Source organism: Lactuca virosa, chromosome 8 (assembly GCF_052849685.1).
Source record: "Lactuca virosa cultivar CGN04683 chromosome 8, Lactuca_virosa_CGN04683_v6, whole genome shotgun sequence".
NCBI lineage: Eukaryota > Viridiplantae > Streptophyta > Magnoliopsida > Asterales > Asteraceae > Lactuca > Lactuca virosa.
In genome coordinates this window covers 231,639,223-231,655,927 of record NC_136433.1, presented here as the reverse complement: position 1 = coordinate 231,655,927, position 16,705 = coordinate 231,639,223, and the positions used below count along the sequence as shown (strand labels likewise).

At 32.0% G+C, this 16,705-nt stretch overlaps 2 protein-coding genes across 3 annotated transcripts; both read right to left on the bottom strand.

The window, feature by feature from the left end:
* Positions 1–6,363: 6,363 nt before the first annotated feature.
* On the bottom strand, positions 6,364–11,148 carry LOC145129330 (calcium and calcium/calmodulin-dependent serine/threonine-protein kinase DMI-3-like). Its single transcript, XM_079064028.1, has 7 exons — positions 10,336–11,148; positions 9,991–10,045; positions 9,772–9,882; positions 8,810–9,042; positions 7,920–8,127; positions 7,093–7,152; positions 6,364–6,759 (listed from the first exon to the last, which is right to left on the bottom strand). Exons 1-7 carry the CDS (start codon positions 11,049–11,051, stop codon positions 6,583–6,585), a joined length of 1,560 nt encoding a protein of 519 aa, XP_078920154.1. The 5' UTR covers positions 11,052–11,148; the 3' UTR covers positions 6,364–6,582.
* Positions 11,149–12,778: 1,630 nt separating this feature from the next.
* LOC145129328 (alpha/beta-Hydrolases superfamily protein) lies at positions 12,779–16,368 on the bottom strand. Of its 2 annotated transcripts, XM_079064026.1 has the most exons (12): positions 16,287–16,368; positions 15,901–16,156; positions 15,238–15,329; positions 14,987–15,105; positions 14,719–14,854; positions 14,555–14,606; positions 14,332–14,432; positions 14,060–14,242; positions 13,813–13,970; positions 13,603–13,657; positions 13,444–13,497; positions 12,779–13,354 (listed from the first exon to the last, which is right to left on the bottom strand). In XM_079064026.1, the coding sequence occupies exons 2-12, from the start codon at positions 16,139–16,141 to the stop codon at positions 12,950–12,952; spliced, it is 1,596 nt and encodes a 531-aa protein (XP_078920152.1). In that variant the 5' UTR covers positions 16,142–16,156; positions 16,287–16,368; the 3' UTR covers positions 12,779–12,949. The 2 variants fall into 2 exon arrangements, with proteins under 2 accessions (XP_078920152.1, XP_078920151.1); XM_079064025.1 differs by having other exon boundaries at positions 15,901–16,334.
* Between the last annotated feature and the right edge of the window lie 337 nt (positions 16,369–16,705).

Sequence of the window (16,705 nt, the reverse complement as noted above, 5' to 3'; positions counted from 1 at the left end):
AAAATTTCTTTGGAGGAATCTTGGTATTGTCACATGGCACTAAGTTTGAGCTAGCCTCAAAAGAACCTAGCTCATAGGTTTGAACTATCTGAAATGATTTATATTCTATTTGTTTGGCAAATGAATCCATCATTTATGCCATATTATGCATAAGACCTGGTATATGATCATGCTATGAGCATATCATAATATACTAATTGAATACATGGTTAAATCACCTGATGACTATAAGAACATTCTAAGAGTACTTTGGAAGAACTAAGAGAATGTATATGATACAATTAGTTTAGAATAAAAATCTTTATGTAAAGAGCTACATAAGATTCTGATTTCTAAACAAATATAGATAATTATGAATTATAATTGGATTATGACTTCATTGAGGGATGAATAGTAAGTTTAGTTGGAATGAGGTCCAAGCAAAACAAAATGACACAATATACTACAAAATAAGAATACACTACTTTAGAAGTTGAAATCTAATATGAGTGGGTGAATGAGTTCATTGAAAAGCTTTGTTGATCTCTGCCATTCAAGGATCACATAGAAATCTTTGTGACTTCGAGATGATACTTAATCGAGCTAAGAGACTCTTTATCACGAAAGAACACCAATCATATACTCCGATATATTTAACGATACCTAGAGTAAAGTAAAATATGGAGATGATAGTATTCGCAAAATTCACACAAATTAAGTTTAGTCAAACCCATTAATAAAGTCCTTCTTCTGAACTAAGTATGAATGGTCACACTTCAGCTATAAGACTTTATTATTCTAGAAATTGGATTTTGATTTGGATTTAGTATTTGGATGTTGGAACATTATGACAACAACTATTATATAATGTTGTGATATATTGGGATATGATCATAACATCAATACTTGTTGTGTTCTATATTAACATGTTTAATCCATGAATAATATTATTGTTCTAAAGGTTCATAGTCGATTATAATTGTGGGAGCAATTATAAAGTAAGACTAATATGAATTGTATTGGTTGACTTTCACCGGATGAAGGTAGGCAATGGGTTGTAACAAAGTTTTATAGGTACTTGTCAGAGAACTAGTATTAAACTGACCCGCATCAAGATCATCTCATGGTTCGCTATCATGAATGATACTTGATTAAAAGATACTATCTTTGTATCCTTAACACTTGAGATACATAGTGAGACTTAAGTGTGGGGAATGTTGTGCTTTGATATGGTCAAACTTTAGTCCTTAACCAGGAAGTTATAAAATCCATTTTCAGGTATGGTATGAACTATGCAAGAGGCTTATGTGGTCAAGATGAGATTTGTTCCTCTTATGTGTTGAGAGTTAGACATCTAAGGCGTCTTACCAAAAGTTGAACACCATATGAGATTAATCGCGATTTGTATCTCATGTTTAACATGATGTCTGTGACAAATGGATAACTGATAAACTTACCTTATATACACCAATTGTAGCTTGGAGCTTTTTGGGAATTGGGCGTTTATATAATGTCACAAATTCGTATGTTATTGGGGGCAGTGAAATGTTGATAGACGTTCACCACTGTCTATATCAGTCTAATATGAATCTTGTGCAAGAGGGAAATTGAAAGATCTAGTATGCTCAAGAATTATATTAAAGTGATATTGCTAATTAACATGTGATACTAAAGGGTCACACTAACAACAACTTGATATAATTGATTATTTATTAGAAATTGATTTTAATCAATATTCAATAAACTCTTATAATTAAATTGGAAATTATTTATTTCATGGAAATATTAATTTTCATTAGCAAGTAGCATATTATTTCATATGGTATGAATTAATAAGTCATGTACAACATTTTGGACCATAAGGATTTTTTGTCTTTTACCAAAAGGTTAAGGTTTATATTTTATAAACTTGGTTTATAAAATATAAAGTTTTTGTCTTCTTTTGGTGAAGTATGGCCAAAAATGAGAGAGAGGTGAAGAGATATGGTCTTTTGATTAGTTTAATCAAAAGTAAAGGCTTTCTTTCAAGCATGGGGGACACCATGTCTTAGGTGCATGGGTTGTCTTAAAGGCTTAAGACCCTTTGTGTAATATATACTCTTTATGAGGCTTGCATTTAGATAGCTTTTCTATATGTCCAAAACTATAACATGCATATGCATGGGTTTTCTCTCTCACTTTTGGTCATCTTATGAGGATATTACTTGCTTTTATACTCTCTTGAATTTCATACTTTAGTTATGAACTTCAAGCTTAAGAGTTAAGAGTTTTAGACTAGCATCTACATCAAGTTGGATTCTTGTTGGTGTCTCTAAAGTTCATCATTCTTCATCAACTTCCAATCCTCCCAAGAGGATCCAAAGAACTACAAAGGTTGTTATTTGTTCTTCTTCTTATTTGGTTGTGTTTGTTTTCTTTCCAAACTTTGCAAGAATATCCTTGGTGGGTTTTAACATGTTTATGTTATTCAAAATCATCAAGTCTTTCGTTGCTAAATCTTATGTTTTTGAAACTAGTTTTGAATAAAAACCCAACATAAAATTAGGGATGTCACATCTTCTATTCACCTGTCAACGCTCGTTTAACATTCATTCGTTCATATAAGTCCAACAAAATACATATTTTTACCCTTATTTTACTAAACATGTTGCATCTCTCATAATATTATCAATTACAAGAAATATATGTTACATTTTAACAACCAAAGAGTATATGTCAGTATAATCAATACCTGGAATCTAATTGTAACCTGTTGCTACTAACCGAGCTTTATACCTTGATTTTTTTATCCAGGTTAACATGTTATTTAAGCTTGTAAACGTACTTGCACTTAACGAGCTTTTTCCCTTTCAAAGTAAGATCCATATTCCAAGTACCATTTTTTGTAAAGATTCCATCTTGTTGTGTATATCAATCACCAATCACCAAATTCTTCAGACTTAATAGCTTCATCATAATTCACCGACTCTATTACTGAAACGATATAATTAGCAATTGTAATAGAATAAGAAAAAAATTCAACTTCGACATACCTCTTCGGAGGTGCAATATGTTTTCTCAGCCTATTTCTAGCAATGCATGGACTAGTAGCTTGTGGTTGTGAATATGTTGAATTTTCAACAATATGATCATTTAGCAAAGAAGAATCTTGATCCTCAATTGTACTTTGAATGGTAGTAGATGAGGTACGAAGCTTCATCTCAATTTGAGCATCCTTTTTAGTTGCTTTGAATGATTCCTCTATACTAATAAAGGAGTTAATGACTTGTTAAATCATAAAAGTCTCATCAAAGGTAACATCCCTTCAGATAATAACCTTCGTCAAGTGAAAAATTAACAACTTGTACCCTTTTACCCCTAGATTATACCCAAGAAAAACATATTTAATTGCTCTTGGTTTAACTTCTAATTGTTAATATGTGCATAATATAGACATCCAAAAGGTTTAAAAAGATAATCGGGAGGTTTCCCAAAACCATGACTCAAAAGGACTTTTCTTCTCAATTGCCAATGGTGATTATTGGTTAATAAGATAGCAAGCAGTTGAGGTAAACTCTGCCCAAAAGGACTTTGAAATTTGGAATTAGAAAGCATACATCGGGCCTTCTCCATTATGTTGTGATTCATCGGCTACACCATTTTGTCGAGATGTATGGACCACCATGTGATGTCAAGTGATGCCTTCCTCGGGGTATTAGGCATTAGACCCTTCTGAGCAAAACTCAAGTCCATTATGCATGTACTTTACCACCAATCTTGATTGTTTTTCAACCTATACTTTCTGATTTCTAAAAGTAAAAATAATTAAAAAAAAACATTTCTCTTATGTTCTAAAAAGAAAGACCATATTTATTTTTTTTGAGAAATCATCAATGATAGTAAGCATATAATTAGCTCCACCTTTCGAAGCAACTCGAGATGGCCCCCATAAATCTAAGTATACATAGTCAAGTGGTCATTTCTTTGTATCAATACTACTTTAAATCTCACTCGTTTTCTCTTGCCATATACACAGAATTCATAAAACTCTTAACCGACAACCTTTGGTTCTAAAGAACCCCCTTCAGTCATTTTAAGATTGAACAATTGTTGCTTTAAAAGCAACTTATTTGGTAAGCTCATGGTCATCAACAATTGCTCCAACTTTATCCATAAAGAAGTCGCTGAAGTTTCCTTCAAAACATCCTGCAAGACATCGTTTGACAAGTGCAAAATAATTTAGATAAAGCCTTTAGAACTTTCATCTCTTTTTCTTCATCAACCCATTCATCGGGCATCTTCTCAAAACTAAAAATTGTCTTATGTAAATCCATTTGTTGGTATATCTCTCATTTTTAACTTCTATAGAGGATAACTAGTGTTTTGATCCAACAACATAATATTTTACCTCATCATAGACATGCTCATCACTTGATAAAATGATCCCAATAAAGTAATGCTAAAACCCGTATGCTCTAATACTAATTGCAGTAATCATGTTTGTAAAACATGCCAAGAATCCGAATAACTTCAAATAATATTAGTTCAAGTAAAATAGAAATAAGATATCAAAAGAAACAACCGCCAACCAACGAGAACATCAACACAGTAAATAAAAGAGAAACGTGACTACTACAAAAGGCAATGGCAATACATGTTACCTTGACCATGTATACAATCACCATATAAGATACTATTTTAAAAATTCTAGATTGTTTCGTTAAAAAAACTTTTTGACAAAAAAATAATCATTAAACTGTGCAAAATAACAACACCATCATACACATGTTTTCCTCCTATTGTTGATGCTTTTTGTGTTAGGTTTTCTACTTCATATGCTTTTAACGAACAATATCTATGTAGTACTCATTTCATATTTATTGATATATTCACTTGAAATGGCCATATTTTGTTTAATCATAGACACTAGTTAACTAAGACTATGTCAACTAAAATGCAACATGGTCTCTTAAATGTATAAAGTTTCAAAGGTGTGCCTAAAAATTACAGCACATAAGAAGAAAACAAGAACAAAGAAACACAAATATATTTCACTGGAATCATTTTAATCCCATTGTTTTCCACATCAACATCCTTACTCATAAAATGTCGAGATAAAATTGGTTGAATGCGTTCAACCAACAAAAGAACTACATTAGAAAGCCATTGTTTATCAAATAGCTTCTAATGAATAAATTCTCCTTTAATGTTTTTTTGGAAAGGTGATGAAAAATGGGTGCATATCTGATTGTTAGATTTAAATTAACTAAAATGATTGTAATTTAATGGCGAAAAGATGATAAAAGAAATAATACGAGGGACAAGAACAAGGTGTTCATTATTTCAATAAGAGGAACAATAGCTTAAACACACAATTTACTCTTTAATTGGATCACTTATCCTAAAATTATATTCAATAGGTCGCTAAACTTTTTTCTAGTTTCTCATTACACCGTTAGTGTGCATTTCAATCGGACAATTCTATGAATGTCAGTGCCACACAAACCTACAATAGACACCACATAGTACGGATGTTATTCGGGTCGGAACCGGACCGAACCGACCCGAACCCGAATAACCCGAAAACCGAATAAGGGTAATTGCATGAACCGAAAACCGAACCGATTAACCAATACGGGTTCGGTTCGGTTCGGGTATTAATCAGTTCGGTTCGGTTATTACCCGAATAACATGTACAATATGATTAAGGACCTAATATAACCGAAAAAAAACGAATAACCGTATTAGGATTTTATAACCCGGATAATAGAATAACAATGTGCTTTTATACATCAACATAAAACATTCAAAGACTAACATAACATAATAACACATTGAAAGAATAACATTTATATAGTAGATTGAAATAATGAGAATTAATTTCTTATTTGGGTTTCTTGAGTTGGAGCCCAATTTTCCATAACTAGACAAAGTAGGAATTCGTGAATCTTTAGAGACAATAGGAAGAGTTGATTTTTGAAAGTTTGAAACAAGAGGAAGGATCGACAGAAGTGATTTCGAGTTTGGAAATAGATGAGAAGATTGGTCAATTTTGAAACGAAGAGAATGAGCGTTGGGTTTTTTTTATGTTATGAACGACGATGACAATGACAGAAGTGTGAATCATGATTTTGATTTCTGTCGATCAGAAAAAGGGGAGAAGGAATGCTTATTCGGGTCGGGTATTTAGAACCGAATAAGCTCTTATTTGGGTAACCCCAGCCGAATAAGCATTATATAGATACCCGAATCGAATTGCTTATTCGGGCCTAATTTGGTTCGGTTCGGTTCGGTTTTTCGGGCCAATTCTCATCCCTACCACATGGGATTCAATACCAATTTACTCGGTTGAAATCTATCATAATGATGTATGAGAACTCAAAAAAATATTAGTGACGAATACAATTATAAGATAAGTATTGGTTTTCATTTTACGACATTAACCCTTTGATTAAAATCGAACCAAAATGATAAGAATGATATGAGTACAAAGTGTATGCATATGAATAATGTATCTGAGGGATTCATCACAAACTTCTACGTCCTATCTTACTTGCTAATTCTCACCATTCGTTTCAACATCATGTGTGCTTTTATATAACAAAAGAAATGACATGAAAATGGTTAATTAGCGCGAAGTGAAGAGAGGACAACATCTTGCAACGAGCTATCTTTTTGCATGGCCGCTTTAAATTCATCAAATGTTACTTTTCCATCGCTATTGGCATCCATGTGGTCGAATATTTCATCTAGTTTTCCAGGCTCTGTGATGTCAATAGTTAGGCAGTCATCCGGTAATGCCTACACAAATAACAAAATCTTTTTAAAAGTCAGACATATTTGCAACCAAAGCATTTCTGTAAAATTGTACTCAATTGTAGCAATGTCATCCAAATCTAATATAGTTTTCACCAGGTAGATTTTTTAAACTACAATGTTCTAATAACTAAAAACTAAAAGTATACTGCTATTCTAGGAAGAAATGAAAGTATGATGCTTTAATACACAAATAAATGAAAGTATAATGATACTTCTTGCATAAACATGCTAATTCATCGTTGTTTGGACAAGTTTTAAACCTTCCCATCATCAAGAAAATTTTGATTAACTAAATTACTATAAGCCAAAACTTACCCGAAGCATTGATGCAACTTCCTCTTTACTGATACAGCCCGACCCATCCATGTCATACATCTGTCACAAAAAAATGTGTGTTAATATTTTGTTAAATATTTGTGTTGTGATGTGTTGTGTATTATCACTATAAGTAACACTAGGGAAAATTATTAAGTCAAGATCAAGATCCTACGTAGGATCATTTTTAGGTTTGCAAGATATTGATCATAAGATCGCATCAGGATCCTAAGATCCTACCAAAAATGACATAGTTATAATTTTAAAACATGAAAAATGCATTTATATATCAGTTGCCCATTAAGAAGTTGTAAAGAGTTCAAAAATTAATGATAACAAATACTATTTATTAATCTATTATAACATCACAATGGTGATATGTTTCAGCTGCCCATTCAGAAGTTATCAAAAGGTTCATATTCCTGATTCTTTTCTTGATTTTCTTCATGATTATTCATACGATTATGGAGGGTGTGATAATTGTCTTGATTGGCTTAATGGAGTTCTTATGCCAGACTCGATCCTAATACTATTTGATCCGTTTTTCAGAGGTAGGATGGTAGGATCTTAAGATTCTATAATCAAGATTGGGATCTTGACAATGACATTTACATGTCTTTATAAAAAAAAGTAATATTACAAGTTTCATGTCACATATTTCTAAAATCTAGTAAAAGGTTATAAGTATGTTACTGTAACTAAAAAAATAAAGCATGTTGCTTGTATTAGTAGCAAAAGTAAAGTATGTTGGCTATTCCATGCAATTAAATCTGGAATTTTTTGACTTTTTTTTAGTGACGTAAGGAATGAGAGGAAAGGGAGGAAACCTGAAAACAAAGGCGAAGCGCATCGTCTCCTTTGAGATTTTTGAGGCTAGAGAAGCCACAAAGTATCTCCCTCATATCAACAGTACCATCGCGATTGTTATCAAAAAGGTCAAAGATTCGTCCGGCTAAGGGTATAAGTGACGTCATTTTCATTGCTTTTAGTACCTCTTGGAACTCACTAAGTGTCGCGTTTTCTCCATCTGCACATCTACAAAGTCAAACATACCAATTTCAATCTTAAAATGTTTTTGGAATGAATGAAATATGTTCAAAGGAATTGGATTATGAAAGAATTGGAATTTGAAGGAAACCCTAAATGATAACTTGTTACATGTTTGGAGGTATGAAATGAAATGGAATTCGATAATAAAATTCAAATAATTATTAAATTATATTTATATTTTGGTATTTTTTTTTGTTTATGGTAAGTACATGTAATTGAATTTTTATTTCCATTTATCTTATTATATATAAGGGCTAAATGCAAGAAATGGCATTGGACTTCCATTTATTTGATTATTATACCTTCCTACTTTCATTTTTTCTGTTACACTAACTTTGAAAAATCTACCCGAGTATAATAAACGAATAAATTAGAAGTGAGTTGTTATTTCTTGAATTTAACCTTGTATATGATGTCCGATTGTTGGTGTTTTGGCCTTATAATAGAAAAAGAAGTACGAAAATATCTTCCTTCCACTCTTCCTTAGAAATCATGAATAAATCAAACATGGTATTTAGAGGATTCCAAAACATACGGTTCATTGACAACCAAACACTTCATAGAATGGAATCCCAAATTCCAATTTCACCGGAATCCTCCATACGAAATTAAAGTACTTTTAACATGAATAAAACCGAAAGAAAAAAAATGTTCGGAATTCACTTACAATGTTTTGAAGTGATTTCGAAGATTTTGAAGCTCCTCTTTGTTAAGATCATATGATCCAACCAAGTTCTTGAGCTTCTTTGTTCTCAAGAAAATGGTGCTTGTATACATGCTTGCGATCGCTGCTGCACGGAACTTGCGCCTTGCATTGAAGCTCTGTAACCGCGAAACAATCTCTGGATCAATTTGGCGTGCGGTTGCTGAATCTCCAATCACCCAAGGATGTTTAAGAATCTATATATGTTAAACATCCATCTATTAGTGCCTTTTACTCTTAAAATATCCAAAAAAAAAAAAAAAAAAAAAAACATGTTTCACTTTCAAAGTTGAATATAACTTTAGAACGATCAAGAAATAAGTGTGTAAACACATATATAGGGTTCATTGTACTTTATGTTTCTCTTTTAGGTATCCTACTTTCAAAAATTACAACACAAGTAATTAAGTATCTTATTTCTCTTTTTGTTTTCTAATATTGTCCTAAAGTAGAAACGGAAAAAAGTGTAACGCCTTATATGTGGTTTTTGAAAACATGATAATAATGTGTGTATAACTGCCTAAAATAAGAACATAAATAAAGCCTAGTGTCTTTTTTCTGCATAAAAAATTGTAACATATGATTAATAGCTTATGTGATTGCAAGTTTGCAACTTCTATGAAGCAGAAACGGAAACAAAATATAGGAAAAAATAGGGACACTCCCTGAATACCCATAACAGCAATGTACTTATATTTCGCTACCAATATAGGCAATGTATTGGTAAAGAAACTTATGTTTGTTATTATGGGTAAGAAATTGTAAATATGCTTCTGTTATGTGTAAGGAGACGTTACTATTATGGGAAAAAAAAATATATTACACTTTCAAGTTTCAAGTTACATATTGTTATTATTGTTATTATCAATAAAATATATATAAGCATGTTACTATTATGGGAAAAAAAAAGTCAAAAGTGTTGATACCTGAGCAGCAGTTGGTCGTTTTTGAGGATCAACATTTAGTAAGCTAGAAATCAAGTCCTTGGCAGATGAAGAAATCTTATTCCATGTTTTGTCATAAAAGCTAAAATTCCCCTACACACATGACATAATGGCGATAACAATATAAACTCATTTGTGGTTATAAAAGTAATAAAATCGTCCATTTAACCAAAACAAGAAAATCGGATTAAATGATCATACATTCATAATCATTTGTTGCTTCTGAAGATGTGATTGGGCACTAAAAGGTGGATACCTGAAATCATCAAGAACCAATCCATAATAATTTTTGGGTTAATTACAAGAAATAGCATCGTAGTTTCATTGATTTGTTTATTACTTTCATTTTTTCCTATTAGAGCACTGTATTTTAAATCATACACTTGAAATGTGTTCTAAATTATTGGATGCACCGACAAACTATTAATTTAAAACAAAAATGAACAAAAAATATTTATCCAATCCATTTGGCATGTACGAAATTTTTATCTATTTTGGCCATAATAAATCATAGTGTAAGAAATATGAATGATAGAATTTACTTACCCTGAGAGGAGAATATACAAAATGACACCCAAAGCCCACATATCAGATTTGGATGTTATCTTTTGTTGGGCCAATGCTTCAGGTGATACATAGTCAATAGACCCAAACAAGCCCACAACTGGATCTGTAAACTCTTCAACCGAACTAAGCCCAAAATCCATTATTTTTAATGGCGAATTTTTGCTTTTATCAAGAAAGAGACAATTTTCCGGCTTCAAATCCCTATGAATCACATTGGCATGGTGGAGAGCTGCTAGACCGCCAGCAATTTGTTGCACCACCTTGGCGGCTTCCGCCTCGGAATACCGTTCTTGACTCACTATGCGGTCAAACAACTCTCCACCAGAACACAGTTCCAAAACCAGGTGGACCCCAGTGGGGTCCTCACAAACGTCATGCAGTTGTATGACGTTACAGTGAGGAGATACCTCCTCCACCACTCTTTTCATTACCATGATCTCGTTCGCTAGCAAAGCGTCCGAGATCAAAACCTGCTTACGGCTTGGAAATCCGACCACCCCACCACCTCTGCTGCCGCCGCCGCCGCCACCACCACCACCAACTCTTTTCAGTGTCTTGATTGCCACTTCTTGTTGACCATCTTCAGACTCGCCCTTTGACTTCTTTATTCCTTTTCGTACAATAGAAAACCCGCCTCTTCCCAAGATTGTTGTGACTTCATATTCATCACTAAGTTTTCTTGCTCCACTTTCCATTGGATTTTTGGGATTGATTTCAAATGGGTGTTCAGAAAATGAAATAGAAGTCAAAGAAAGTTAGGATTAACAAATGATATTGAGATTTTTTAATTGTTTTCTATTAAAAAATTGCTGTTTGTTTAATGATAGAGTTAGAGAATGATTAGAGCAAGTAGCATTTATATGGATTGAATAGACGTGTGGGATGAGGTCTCACCAGCAAGAGACAAATTCAAAGACCAAGTCAAACAAATGAAACATCAAGACTTTTTGGTTTATAATAAATAAAACTGAATATTTTTTTATACATTATAATAGTTCTACATATGATTGTTTGTGTTCCCTTATTAATCATGAAAAATAATTTTACTGTTCGTTTTAAAACATTATGGTATATTTTACAGTAATTTTAAAACTTCACTCATATCTTTTATATTACAATTTACAAAAAGGTAATATAAACAAGGGAAAATTTAAACACTAATTATTTTCCCATCATCTTTGTGCTTTAGAATTTAGATAAGTATTTAAATTAAATATGTTACCTAAATAAAAATGATATAATGAATACAAATACAAAATTACAAATAACCTTATCTCGACATGTGTAAATAAAAATTATTATAACACGACCTACGTATACAAAAAGTTATTATGAATAGATAAATATTTCTTTTGAAAAGGTTTACGAATAAAAAAAATAATGCCTGCCAATTCTTTTGTCATATTTGATTTCCGTTGAGCCGACCAATTTTATATTTTATTGATGTTTGATTTTTTTAATCATAAGTACGGTATTTTTTTTTTTTAAAGCTATATTAATTTCAAACGACTTCATAAATTTGATTTAAAAAGATCAAACATTTATCGTATATTTAACTAACAGTAAAACCTTTTTTCAAAATGTCCGTTATATCGAATTAAGCATAGGCCGAAGGTTTGTAAATTGGAATGCATTCCCTCAAATTAAAAAGTCAACATCATGGTCGATATTAAATAACTTACCCAGGTTTATAACAAATTTTACAGGTCTTACATTTTGATAAATGGATTGATATTGTTGATAACATGAAAAAGTAATATTGCAAGTTGTGTTGAAAATGTAGAAAACTATTCTAACTTCTAAGATATGTTCATTTCAACACTTATAATATTTTCATCTAGATTACTGGTATGTAGTTGGTGACTTAATATGATGTCAAATTAATCATATTTTCTCCTTATAAAAACTTGACATCTTCAAATTGTTAAATGCCAATATACTATCCAATACTGTTATGTTTGACAGATTAATTGAAAGCTAGCTATTAGTTCATAAATGATAATGTTTGGTAAAACTAACTAGCAAAAAGCTGAAATATGTAAAATGCCTTAAAAACATATAAAATGTGAAAGTCAAGTTTTATTATATATATTTAATAAAGAGTATATTTGGAAGACTTCTAAAAAAATTAAAAAATTCATTAATATAGCTTTCTAAAAAGTTGGTTTATAAGCTAATTTTTATTTTTGTCGACCTGAAAATATATATATATATATATATATATATATATATATATATATATATATATATTGCCTTCATTTCATCTCATAATAATACACTGATTGAGACTTCATAGATATCACAAATATCACATATACTACAATATACGTAATTATAATATACATAGAATACATTACACTTGGGCCAAGACTATTTACATAAAAGAAACATTAGTTAACAAGAATTATAAATACACATAATATAAACCAACTTCACTTTCATCTTTATTCACATTTAAACTCATTACAAGCACTTAAATATATACATAACAGAATCATAGATTCATCAACCACCAGAAACAACAAGTCCACAACGATTGGACCGGGCCCAGAAAGTCCGGTCCATGATGGACCGGACTGGGCCTGGCCCAAACTTATGCACCACCAGCAGTAACACTCATGGCATTAAGTTCAATATGTTGTTTCCCATTGCTTTGAGGATGAACAATCAAAGTTGCACGCGCCTCATCTCCTTCACAGGAAGCGGAAATCGACCCAATCATCGGTTGAATATCATTCTTGTTTTCTTCTTGGTCTTCTTTCGACACAAGCTCCCATTCTTCTTTGAGTGAAATTACATCTACACCCTTGCCATTGTCATGGTGCCTTTCAACCTCAAACAAAGTTGGCAGGATCACATAGTCATTTACAGGATTGTAGAAAGGATCATGGTCAGCTCTCAACCAGTGTTTGACTATCCGGAACAGGTGTTTGTCACATAGGATTCCTCGGTGTTCACCCGGGATACCAACCCTAGCTTCCGCATCCAGCCCATCAGCCTGTTTTAACAAAATTACAAATTTGCCCTTATCATCCATTTCCCTGAGTATGCCACCAAAAAAGGGGCAAAAAAGACTTTTTGAGTTACCTTTGCAGATTCTAGAGGCACTGTCCCATCACCCTCCACATTCACATAAGTGGCCTGTACACAAACAGTAAAACTTACAAATTATTAAAATGTAATGTACAAGGGTAAAATAGTAATTATACATGGAAAAACCCAAAGGAATCAGTAAATGATCATTACACTGCATAGTGGTAATTCCTGTAGGTCGGAGATGGGTGAGTCTACGCTTCCATAGCTGCACACAGCAACAAACTTTATTAGCTTGAACTCAATAGTATATTATATTATACATGATTTAAAAATATATATATATATATATATATATATATATATAAAAATTATGTCTTAATGACAACAATATGATTATGAAGAAAGAGAGTTGACTTATACCATACGGATTGAGGAGTGTCTCTACCAGTGCCATAAACATTATAGAATTTAACATTTGGTGGAAGTTTAGTTGAAGACAAGATCTCTCGTGTCTTATTAGCCCATTGCAATATTTCTTTGTTGAATGGAAGAGGAATATCTATTCCACCAATGCTCAGCTGTAATGTAATAATAAACAATAATTGTATTTGTTTTTTAAAAAAAATATAAATAATTAAATAAATCATCGGGCTAAATAGAAGTTCACCTCATTGAAGGAAAGAGCCTGAGTGAAGATGGAAACTGCTTCAACTGGAGTGAATGACTCCAATATAGCAGTAGAGTTTCCATTACTATCTTGAATCTCTTTCCAAATTTGTAAAAGTGGAGCATGTTCCCATTCATAATCCAAACATGCCATTAATTCATATATGGATGGACATTCAATCACCTGTTAAAATATCATTACAAAAATGCATACTTTTATCTAATCTGTTACAGAATCCATGGGGTATATATGAAAAGACATGGACTACATACCAGCTGATGAAAACTCCACTTGGATACAAAAAAGTAGGCCTCCCAACCATCCACAAATGACATCCCATTCAATAAGGTAGATGTCACATATCCAGGTGCACCTATTACCATTTATATACATAATTAGTTAATTACATATACATATGTATGATAATTAAATCAAGATGTTGATATATATGTTTCAATATAACTTTCAAATTTAAAAAATGTCTGAATTGCTTACCCTGAAAAGGTGCAGCAATTGCTATCCAACTCTTAATGTATTTCTCACAAACCTGTAAAAAAGAAGTATCATATATAAATGTACTTCACATTTATTCATTTATATAACATAAAATGAAATGCCACCTGAAAAAGAACAAAAGAGGAAAAACTAAACTAACTTACATCACTGTGGAGGTTCATAAAACATTTGACAAGAAGTCCACCCATTGAATGAGTAATTACAGTTATCTTTTTTCCCCCTGAAGCAGTATGAATTGCTTCCAACTTTGCAGCAAGTCGATCCATTGTTTCTTTAAGTCTGAAATTTGCACATTGGGGATGAGTTAAGTTACCATGAAATACTATATAAATTAACATCCACTGATGAATATTCTGACAAACAAGATGAAATATATTCACTGAGTGAAATCAATATTTTATTATTTTTTACCTGTTGGTTTGTCGGAAATCATATCCAAATCCAAAAAGAGTTTTTCCTTCTTGGTATCCCCAGCTTGTCATTTCATTTATCATTTCATGGAAATAGCATACATTATCACGCCCAATGACCTGTCAAAACACAAATTTACATGAGAAATACAGTTCTAAAATCTGCACCATAGTACACTGGTTTGAAATGCTAATCTCACAGCTTGAAATTAAATAATCTATGAACTATAAAATGCTGACTATTATACTCACCATATCAGGATCCAAGCAATCAATTGCATAAAGACCATCTCTCTCCTCAGGAACAACAATGCTGATGTTGGGATCCAAAGAAACGGTTTTACCTGGTTCACAGCAAAGCCAATGAGTACATTCAACCCAACAGCTTACAAATAAAATATCATAAGTGCATAAGATAAAACTCTTTAGAAAGCAAGATTAAACTCTTAAAATTTGACGGGTTTTGATATCTTTTTAGGCTGAAAACGGTTTTATAGTACTTGAAATCTTGAGGTTGCACTTTTAGCTTTAGAAAGATAACTTATATACAACTTGATTAAGCAAAATACAATTTTTGGACTTATGAATGACAAAAAAACTAAATAGAAACCGGTATATGTCAAATCTAAATAACTGAGTAATGCATAAAAAAGTCCCTTTCGGTATGTCAAATAAAGTAATTTGGCAATTAGACAAACACAACGCTGATTATCTGACTATTGATTATTAATTATTGCTATAGCTGCTCGTGATAACTCATAATCGATTTCAAAACTGATATTGGAGTGGATATTATCTAATTTTTGAAGCTGCAAACGACCCTTAAAATGGAATTGAATGAAGAAGGTAATCAGTGTTCCCAAATTTCTCTCGGGTAATAAAAACAAAGAAGTAAATCTAACTCCAACCACTTACCAGAATCAGGATCGAATTTGCACCAAAGTTTGGCACGGAATTCACGATCAGCTTCCCAAATCCGAACCCAAACCCTCTCTTCTTTCCCAGTTTCAGCGTCTTTAGCATTGAGAATAGAACCAGCAATCCCAGGCACTAAAAGAACCGGGTCAAGATTCGGATCAACGTAGGGTTCTGGTTCCTTGAGAATCTTTAACCATGCCTCCACTGCTTTAACTATATCCTCCAACAACACCGCCATCCTAAATTCCAATTTCTGAATAACACAACTACCAGAATCAAATCGGTTGTTGAATGAAATAAAAAGATTGTAAATTTTATTATTACTAATCGTAAGGGGGGATTGATCGAGTTTGACTTGAGTGAAATTAGGGTTAGTATTTTACGTGTTGAAGGAAGATGCCGTGAAAGCTGTGTGGATTGTAGAGCAGACTGCGGATAATAACGAGCGTTTTTTTTATTATTGTTATTTAGACAAAAAGACGAAACTACCCTTCAACCGATAACGCAACCTTAACACTCGTTTCCACGTGTTTCCATAAACCATTTTATAAGGTTTTTTATTTTTTTATTTTTTTTATTTCTTCGACTATCATACAAATCCATGTTCAAAACTGGATAGTGGATTTCGAAATCTGAATTAATATAAAAAACTCAGATTCGGATCGGATATCCGAAAAAATATATTATATCTATTATTTACAAGTTATATGTTAAAACCGAGTATATGCAAACTCAACTAAAATATTAACATAAACAACATTATAACAATCTAGATTTACAATTGAAATTTTTATTTTTAAAC

Excerpts from the sequence above, each read along its gene's own strand:
- LOC145129330 (XM_079064028.1), bottom strand. The coding sequence starts at position 11,051 with ATGGAAAGTGGAGCAAGAAAACTTAGTGATGAATATGAAGTCACAACA. Across the intron at positions 9,043-9,771 it reads AACGACCAACTGCTGCTCAG|ATTCTTAAACATCCTTGGGT; the intron begins GTATCAACACTT and ends TAACATATATAG. Across the intron at positions 7,153-7,919 it reads CGCTTCGCCTTTGTTTTCAG|ATGTATGACATGGATGGGTC; the intron begins GTTTCCTCCCTT and ends TTTTTGTGACAG.
- LOC145129328 (XM_079064026.1), bottom strand. The coding sequence starts at position 16,141 with ATGGCGGTGTTGTTGGAGGATATAGTTAAAGCAGTGGAGGCATGGTTA. Across the intron at positions 14,855-14,986 it reads GATTTCCGACAAACCAACAG|ACTTAAAGAAACAATGGATC; the intron begins GTAAAAAATAAT and ends TGCAAATTTCAG. Across the intron at positions 13,658-13,812 it reads GACACTCCTCAATCCGTATG|CTATGGAAGCGTAGACTCAC; the intron begins GTATAAGTCAAC and ends TGCTGTGTGCAG.